We start from the raw sequence: 10,120 nt of genomic DNA on the forward strand, positions 1-10,120 counted from the left end.
GTAAACCTGCGCGCTTCTCATGACAACAGGGAGGAGGAGGAGAGGTGGAGAGGAGGAGGAGGAGGAGAGGTGGAGAGGAGGAGGAGGAGGAGAGGTGGAGGAGGAGAGGTGAATCCTCTCTGCGCGTTTTAAACGCCTCGATTCCCCCAATTGCAGCTCCAACCTACCACCACACCGGTAATCCGATGACTGATGCTCCTCCAGCCAATGGGATTAGAGGATTCCAAGCGCGCCAATCTGATAGGACGCACCGCCCCTGCGCGAGAGGAAACAGCTCGAGGGGCGGGGCAAACTAAAAGCCTGTTCGGTCGAGATCCGTGACGTCATCGCAAAGCGGGAATTTCGCCTGTTCTAAAGAGGAACCACGCGCAGAACTGTTCTATATTGAATATATATATATATTTGTTTATTTATTGAATATATAAATCTAAATAAAACCAGCGGATGTACTGTGACTCACGCTGGCTGCGGAGAACAGAGAGGAGAGCTTTACTGTCATTATTATTATTTCAGTTTCTCAGCCGAGAACAGGAATCTGACACTACAGTGGACACAAAATCATCAAACTGGACAGATGAGGATTATTTAAATAAATAACACGGTAAATAAATAAAACGTAGCCTACAGCCTTTATCTAATCTCCATCTGTCCGATCTGGGTGAGGTTGTCTCCACTGTAGACTCAGATTCCTGTTCTTGGTTGAGGAACCCTCCGTGGTCTTCTGTTGTTGTAGGCCATCCATCTCAAAGGCATCCTGAGATGCTTTTCTGCTCACCATGGTTATACCCGAGTTAGCGTAGCCTTCCTGTCAGCTCTGGTCGTCCTCCTCTGACCCTCTCTCATCCATAAGACGTTCCCGTCGGCAGAACCGATCCTCACTGGATGTGTTTTTGTTTTTCGCATCATTCTTGTAAACTCTAAAGATTTCTGTGAGTGAAAATCCCAGGAGATCAGCAGTTTCTGAAATACTCAAACCAACATCCATGCCACGGTCGAGTCATGATGTTTGATGTGAACATTAACTGAAGCTCTCGACCTGGATCTGCATGAGAGTGTGCACTGCGCTGCTGCCACAAATTTAGCAGAGGAGTGTGTGGAGACGACCTGAAACCATGTGGATAGTAAATAAAGTCCATTAAAAGTCAATCAATATTTACCTGTCAATAATAGTTCTCAAGAAATTATGACAATGCACAAGCTAATCAGCCTTCTCCTACGCTAACTCTCAAATCCAGACCTCTACCCTCTTAAGCTAATTAAGTAGCTCTCTCGCTTAAGTTTTCTCTCTCTTTTAAGTTCTCTCTCTCTCTCTCTCTCTCTCTTTATTTCTGTCTCTTTCTTTCTCTCTCTCTCTCTCTCTCTCTCTTTATTTCTGTCTTTTTCTCTCTCTTTATCAAATGCTTCCACTGCGATGCTGTGTACATGACTGACCCTTAGGAAAGAACAGAATCGCTCTCACAGCGTATTTAAATGAAGCAAAATATCACCAAATCCAACGGATCACATCCAGAACCAAGATGGTGTTCTCTCTCCAGCGTTTCTCTGACTGGACTGTTTACTCTAATCCCATGATTCTGTTCACAAAGTTTTATTAAAGTCATTTTTAAAAGCAAATATTGTAAACCATGGAAATAATCTTAACATGAAATAACAATGGAAGGGTATAATTATTTAACTCTAATGGATTCCTGTTACAGTGTCCAGGTTACATTTACATTTAAAGCAGACGCCCTTAACAAGAACAACCTAAAGGTGCAATAGGTGAGGTTTATTGTTTTTTTTTTTAAAGAAAAACGTAAGAAAACATGTTGAACATGATAAAATAATAATGGCGTGAGCCATGGCCTCAGCACAGGTGTGTTATATGGCTGAGAAAACCCATTTGGAAAACTGTGTTAGGGTCCAGAATGTTTGTTTGTGTTTGGCTAAGGTCTCCTGTCAATCATTTTATCGACATGCCCCAACATCCCTTCACTCCGCCCCCATCTCAGTCTGTTCAGAAAGAAAAATATATTTCTGAAATAATACAAATTGTTTTGTGGTTTGTTTGTTTTTTTTAAATTACGAGAAGAACAGGACAGTGAAGGTAAGCTTGAATTTTTATGTTTATAGTGTTATAAAGTTATGTCATGACATTCCATGCTAACGCTGACCCTGTTAGCATGCTAACTTTAGCTCAAGTCTACAAGCCAGGTTCTGGGGTGGAGCTTTTTGCCCCTGTGGTTACTGTCGATGCTGTTCGGGTTCTTTGCATGTGATTCCTTTGTAAATTTATTTTCTTATTGAATTTGTATGTGTGTTTATTTATTTATTCTATTGCATTCTTTTTTTGTTTTTTTCCCCTCTGTCTCACTGTTCATATTTGTTTTGTTTGTTCTCTTGTGATTGGTGTTTTTTTTTGTTTGTTTGTTTGTTGTTGTTGGCTTTACACTGTGTAGTGTATGCATTGAACGTGTTCTTCATTTTTCTGTTCTTTTCTTTTTTATTAGCGCCCCCTGGTGCTTGGGCTAGTGTATTGCATGTAGCATCCCTGATTGGTGATATCTTTTGGCTCCTTTCATTTGTTTTGTCTTGTTGTTGTGCTTTTGTGATATTTTTTCTTTGTGTGTATATGTGTGTGTGTATTCATTTGTGTATATTCTGCTGCTTTAGTGAATTAGTGAAGTTGATGCTGCTGGTGTTCTGGGATTAAAAACAGTCATAAGTAAAGAGAATGTACTGTAGAGCATAGAACTTAATACACAGTCATTATTGATTTAAAATGTATTCAAATTTAAGCAGATACCTCTTTAGAGTCGCTCCAGTGCTTTGTCAGTCTGTCCTCGATATATACTGCTCTTGCGCCACCCGGTGGTCAGGTTGAGAGCAATGCAAGATAAAATTCAGTAAAATATGTTGTGGGAAAGGGATCCGGTTTTAAATCTGTATTTGTAGATACGATTCAGCACATAATGGCTCACTTACACACACACACACTCTCTCTCACACACACACACACACACACACACACACACACACACACACACACACATACACACACACACTTAGCTGACTCACTGTACACAAATATAAACGTCAATAAAATGTATGCTTGTTATTAAAACTATAATCTTCATTGTTAAGATTGATATTGTGTAATGGGGGTGTAATGGGTGTGTGAACGGGTGTGTGAATATGTACCCCATTTTGGCCAGGGTCAGGCTCCTGGTTCCCCACGACCCTGTGTAGGATTAGCAGTACAGAACATGGATGGATGGATACTGAAATTCTATAGATATTCTATGGATACTGAAATCAGCCGATATCAGTCCCATCCTAAGTTTATTTTATTTATAAAGCTATATATATATATATATATATATATATATATATATATATATATATATATATATATATATATATATATATATATATATAGTCTCTTTATAAACAATTATGATTCCAAAAAATCTTTTCCATCTGTCACAGGATCGAATGAAATTCAGTCTTTTTTCTGATATCTATCAGTGCCGTCTCTAATTTCCTTCTCTTCTTTCGGAGCTCTGGTGCTGCGGACGTCTGAACATTGCTTATACAGTGTAAAGTGTAAAGTCAGCACACCACTGAGTGAATAATGAGAAACCAGATCCCTGTTCTCCGCAAGAGTTCCAGGAAAGGTGAAAGAGGGAATAAAAGAATGATCCTGCAGGAACCTATTTTAAAGTCCTGTGTTAATTCCAGTTAAAAGAACAGAGACAGTTACTCTAAATGGAAGGAAATGAAATAAGACTTTTTTGTGACCTCAGAAAAAAAACATCACCCTTGGTCGAGCCCCAGACACGAGCCCCAGACACGAGCCCCAGACACGAGCCCCAGACACGAGCCCCAGACACGAGCCCCAGACACGAGCCCCAGACACGAGCCCCAGACAAGCATCTGAATGATATTTAGTTTTAAATGAGAGTTTTAGCTCAACAGTATTCTCAGACACGGCCCTGTTTTGTCCTAGCATGAGGATGTGATTTTGATGGAGACTACAAAGCACTTCTGTAAGTCACTCTGGATAAAGGCGTCTGCTAAATGTTGTAAATGTAAATGTTTTAAGCATATGTACTAGCTAACACCCTGGAAAGTGTCTCTCCACAAAGCAGTGAAGTTGATTACAGAGTTAAGGACTTCAGAAGTCTGACGTCAGGCTTTTCTAACAGTGTGTTCACATCATGAGGAAACACACTGCTGCTTGGTGTTTAAACAGTGATTTAGTGTTCTAGCGGTGGTGTAAAGGGTGAAGGACACGCTGGCGTGAGTAAAAGTACTGCTACTGTAGGAGTAATTCACTCGAGTAAAAATATAAAAGTAGTCATCAAGAAAATGAATCAAGATTAAATATGACAATAAAAAACCTATTTGAGTAATTATTTAATAAATTACATTTCGATATGTGACGCGACTGGAATCTGGAACTGTTCTACCTCTGAGGAACACATTTTTGAACAATGATGTAAACTAACACTGTCAGCTGTAGTGAAGTAAACACCACCTCCATTACCAACAGTATATAAAGAAGGCTACCTAAGTTAGCCAAATGCTGTTGAGTAGCTCAATAGCTAGCTAACTAGCACATGTTAATTCATAGATGTTTCGAACTGTCTAGCAAAGTTGCCCGTTACACATTACCCTGAGTGTTACCTGTAACAACACTTTGATATATTTAACACAACAGGTGAGCGCTACAGAACATTAAAGTGACATCTTAAGTTTAAAACAGAGCTTTCAGACTGTAAAAGATCAGACTAGCTAGGCTAGCTAACTCCGCTAGCAAATGGCTAGCTCACCTGTATGTGTTTCCTCAGGCTGGTGTTGTGAAATGCAGATTCACAGGTTTTTGTTTGGAGTTTCACACAGTCCTCCATATGCCCTTGTGGGTTTTCTCTGGGTTCTCCGGTTTCCTCTGAACTCCCAAAACTTGCCAGTAGGTGGAGTTGATACTCTAATTTGCCCCTATGTGTCAGTGATGTCAACAATGTGAGTGAATGTAAGTTTACATGTTGCGCTGCCCGGCCTTCCATCAAGGGTGTATTCAATGACTAAATATTCAACAACAAACTATGTTATACATTTATAAACACTTTACGACCTGTAACTAATCACTTATCCAAGCTGAACATTACATGTAATATTGTCTGGAATGGGTAAAAATAAATAAATAAATAAATAAATAAAAAATGGCAGAAATGCATAGACAAAGAAATAACAAGGCTAGACAACACCATGAACATGATACGAAAGAATAACGACTAAAGGTGCTAAACAATATGTGACTTAAATACCTGTGATAATCAAACAAAGGTGTGATTTAGGTGCTCTGGTCATGTGACATGGTGCGTGCAGTGATCATGTGACATACAACGGCTTATGGGTGCTGTAGTCCAGCGCCATGTCAGCGCTCGCATGACAAATATGTTGAATTGATCACGAATGCAGTTGGAAGCGAGAATGCTTTAAGACAATCCCATAAATAAATACATTCTAAAATGCTCATTCAGATTTACATTATTTCTGTTTGTCCTGTGGATGCTAATCTAACCGATTAATTAATGTTAGCAAATTAGTGAAACTTACCTCAATATGTTTTTAGATTCTAGGGAGGTAAAGGAGACGCCTCGTTTTATACGAGTCTTGGTTTACTCCAGCGTGCTGAAGTATTTGACTGTGGTAGGGTCAGGAGCGCTCATCCTCAACTTCCACACTGCAGTGCGGCGGATTATCCGTCTTCAGACGCTCACGGATGGCTACAGCGCTAACTACACTGTGTAGTGTGAGAAGGTTTTTCACAGTTTTACAGTCCACATTCGTGAACTTGATTGGACACTAAACTGAAATGATTGGATGCTAATCCGAGCCCATGTGGTCGATGTGTAGCGTACAGGCATTGACTGGATGAGAGAAGAAGAAACCTTTGAGATTTGTAACTTTGAACGTCTCAATAAAAAAAAAAGTGTAATTTAGTGAACGCATTCCATTTCAATAACATGTAAGTGAAGTATAAATACAACCAAAATAATACCTAAGTATAGTAGCAAAGTATAATTACTCAGGTATTTTCCACCTAGAGGTCAAGTCTTCCAGTGGCTGGATATTAGTCCAACACCACTCGTGTGTGTGTGGTATTTCTCTCAGACCTGTCTAGCACTCAGGCTCCATTTCCAGTAATACGATTGTCTCTGTGCTGCAGCCACATGGAAGCTTGCCTCGGTGTGGGTAGAGGCCTCGCATTCTTTCTGTGGGGTTCTTTTTTTTTCTCTCTCCTGCTTTCCAAACCCAGGGCCTGATGGCTTCACAAAACATTCCGGATGTGGAGTCAAGAGACGTGAACGATAACAGGACAGTTGGATAAAGAGTGTGGTCCAGTGAGTCACAATAGGATACGGCCGAATATCATGTTCAATTTTGCTCCGTCAAAGAAATCCGTTCCCTAAAAAGTCAATCAAAATAGTGATCAAATAATACACATGAAACTAGCTCTGTAGAGAGGAGAGAGCTCCTGCGCTGACTGAGCAGGTGATACTGATGATTACATCACGAAGAGGGACGCATACACAGTACCTTGCAGAAGTATTCACCCCCTTTAAAAGTCATCAGATTTGTCTAGAAGCACATTTCCTGACGTAACAGCTGTAAGTGTTTTGGGGTCAGTGAAGTTCTGCACACTGTTTGGGGTTTTCACCCATTCTTCCTGGCAGATTTGCTCCAGCTTCTTCTGCTTGGTTGGATTTTCTTTGTTGACTGCATTTTTCAAACAGTGCCACAGATTCTCAGTGGGATTCAGATCTGGACTTTGCCTTGGACGCTGTGGAACATTAACCTTTTTGTGTTGCTTTAGTTTTGCGTTCGGGACATTGTCCTGCTGAACGGTGAAGCTTCTTCCAAAGCTATTTGATTGATTTATTTCTTTATTTTTAGCAGACTGAAGCCGTTCTCTTGTAGTATCCCCCTGTATCGTGCTCCATACTTTCTCCCACCAATTTTGACAAGAAACCCGGGTTCTGAGGATCAGACCTGTGTTCGGTCTGCAACATACATAGCACTTTAAAACTTCCCAAATACAGTATCTTCCTCTCATTACACCAAAAACTTTACCTGTGTACTTTTGTACATATGGACATTTCCTGGTGTACTGCATTATTGCTGATATTACCGTCCTTCAATGTACTTCAATGTACATCATGCTGCTTATTGTATCCTTGCTTACTTTTGATAGACTGCACCTGTACTTACCCCGTCCAGGGTGCACCCTGGTTTAGCTTTATTTTATCTCTAATCTTAGTCACATGTAAAGAAATGCTATAGAGAAAACATGACTTCAAAAATAACACTTTCTACATCATAAAATGTACAATAAAGAGAAGCAAACAGCAAACAACAACCCCCCCCCCCCCCCCCCCCCTTCTGAGAAGTGGTCAGTGGTCAGATTTTTACTGACCCAATAATGAGCAAGTCATAAAAGAAACATCTAGGACACCATCTGTATTTATTTATTTATTTATTTATTTATTTATTTTAATAGGGTGCACTGAGACTTCTGCAGGGTATTGTGCACTGGAAATGGTGTAATCATGGGAATGTCATCAGACACCATGCGTGATATTACGCAGATTTTGACCGAATCGGTCCGTTTCTGTTGTCTGAGACACAGTGAAAGGTGTTTCGGTGAAGGTCCCGGTTTCACTGGTCGGTGACCCTTTTTGCGCGCGTTGTGCGCACACCGGAGCGTTTGGGTCAGCGCTGTGCGTAATAAAATCAGAAGGGCGGCGTTACGGTGAACACACACACACACACACACACACACACACACACACCAAGCCCAGTGAGGGAACCGGAACCGGGAGCGTTTCAGTGCGCCAGGGGTTCTGGAGAGACTGCGGAATGACGGAGGGTCTCGTCACGGTCCTCGGACCGTCGCCATCGCCGTTTGATCTCGAGCAGCCGAGTTACGACGCTTTAAAGCGGCTGTACTGCAGGAACGGAGGGCAGTTTTTACGCGTGTTACCCGGCGGAGCTGTGGACGGAATCCGGCAAGAGAACGACGCTTACAGTAAGAACAGAACAACATGAACTCGAATGAGACGTGGACAACAACTGAACTCCATTATTAACACTAACACTAGGCTGCATCTTACACAACAACATGTCCAGCTGTGGATTAACACCTGGTGTCTGTTTGTGTGTGTGTGTGTGTGTGTGTGTGTGTGTGTATCTATCAACCTTCAGTGTGTCCATGCAAATCTCAGCTCTTACTCTCTACACTGTCAGGAAATAAAATACTAAACTGTACCTCTGGCTGTCACTGAGGTGCTGCTGTTATCTTCTGTACGTTTAACATGTGCATTTAACCCCCCCCCCCCCCCCCCCCCCCCCACCACCCCCTTTCTTAAACTGTTAAATGCTTTAAAAACATCTCAGTCTTTACAAAAAACGTCTGTAATATTTCACATCCTTCATTATCTGCTGAACTGTGTCTGTTCTCTAACTCTTATTCTAAGTTAACTTTGGAATATTGTGCTTTGTGTTGTGAAAGGATTTATGGGTCACTGTAGTACTTTTAATCAGCTTTCGGAGTCGTTATAATCATATAATGCACGCACGTTCCTAACAGCGTCGACCAGTGACGTGAATGTCCGTGTCTGCATGTAAGAATGCTTCATTTATAATCATCATCATCATCATCATCATCATCATCATCATCCAGGTTGCTACTCGTTTACCAAAAAATAGCTTCCATTTGGAATAAAACAGACACAGAGGGCATGCGACACACACAACTGGAGTCACCTCTTGACACAGCATTTGTCTGCTGCATTTTTATTCCTCACAGCTGTGCTAAAGGTGAAAGCAGTGAGCACAGGTGTGGTGATCATCAGAGGTCACGAGGCGGGACGTTACCTGGCCATGGACAGAAGCGGAAAGCTTTATGGCACTGTGAGTTTGTGCACGAGTTAAATTCACACTGTGTTCAAACTAAACAACAAGAACACTGAACATGTGTGTCGTACGCGTATAACTGTACCAGGGCGGTTCCTTTAAAACCCACACAGCAATGCTAAACAGGCAATTTCCAGTAAGCATAGTAGACCACAAAGACTGTAAAATGATGCAATACACAATGTTCAAACTTGTTCTAATGCTTCCCTGACTTCCGTGTAGACGAAGTTTAAGCCACACACTTCATTAATCTGTCCTGATTTTACTTCCCAGTCCTTGCTGAATGACGAGTGCTATTTCACGGAGAAGATGGAGGAGAACCACTACAACACGTACAGTTCACACAGACATCGGGAGCACGGGGTCTGGTACGTGGGCATCAAGAAAAACGGCCAGATGAAAAGAGGTCCTAACACCCACAGAGGCCAGAATGCGGTCTACTTCCTGCCCATTCCTGCACAGTGAACACTGAAGTTTCACATTGTTTGGAATTTACAAAGTGGGATTAATGTCAAATGACCACAAAAAAAAAAAAACTTTTATAAATAAGACGCTTGATTTACGATTTCTGGTTCTCAAAGTTTTGGGTCTGGAGGCCCTCGGTGCATAACCACGGGGTCCACGCTTCCCTAAAGAGGATTTTCTGCTCTAAAGTGTCACTTATCTTTAAAAGAAAATGCTGTTTTATTAATTTATTGTTTTGATGTATATATTAATTTAAGTAAATAGAAAATAATAGTAATTTCACGTACAACCTTACTAAATCACCTTTTTGTGTGCGATTGTATATTGTACCTTTGTGCTATTGTATATTTATCTCATGATCAAAGTATTTTGATATTAATAAAACTTTTGATTAGATTTGTTATTTAAACGGATCGTTCAGAAGATCACATACAACCCAATGTTTCTGACTTGCGTAACCGTGGTAACCGAATTACAGAAATAAGCATCCAGATGATATTTAATGAACATACTGCTGAGAAAAGATTTTATATTGCACTAGTTTTGTTGGCGCAAGTAACGTTATAATATTTCGGTGAAGAAACAAACTGCACACACACACACACACACACACACACACACACACGTTCACACCTAGGGGTAATTAAGAGCTGACAATCTACCTAATGACATGTTTTGAGAGGTGTTAGGAACC

At 41.0% G+C, this 10,120-nt stretch overlaps 1 protein-coding gene across 1 annotated transcript; it reads left to right on the plus strand.

Moving 5' to 3' along the window:
• The first annotated feature begins 7,616 nt into the window (after window positions 1–7,616).
• Window positions 7,617–9,822, plus strand: fgf1b (fibroblast growth factor 1b). The gene is made up of 3 exons (XM_017492399.3): window positions 7,617–8,074; window positions 8,855–8,958; window positions 9,235–9,822. The coding sequence occupies exons 1-3, from the start codon at window positions 7,906–7,908 to the stop codon at window positions 9,424–9,426; spliced, it is 465 nt and encodes a 154-aa protein (XP_017347888.1). The 5' UTR covers window positions 7,617–7,905; the 3' UTR covers window positions 9,427–9,822.
• The last annotated feature ends 298 nt before the right edge of the window (window positions 9,823–10,120 follow it).

The sequence above is a fragment of the Ictalurus punctatus genome, chromosome 18, assembly GCF_001660625.3.
Source record: "Ictalurus punctatus breed USDA103 chromosome 18, Coco_2.0, whole genome shotgun sequence".
NCBI lineage: Eukaryota > Metazoa > Chordata > Actinopteri > Siluriformes > Ictaluridae > Ictalurus > Ictalurus punctatus.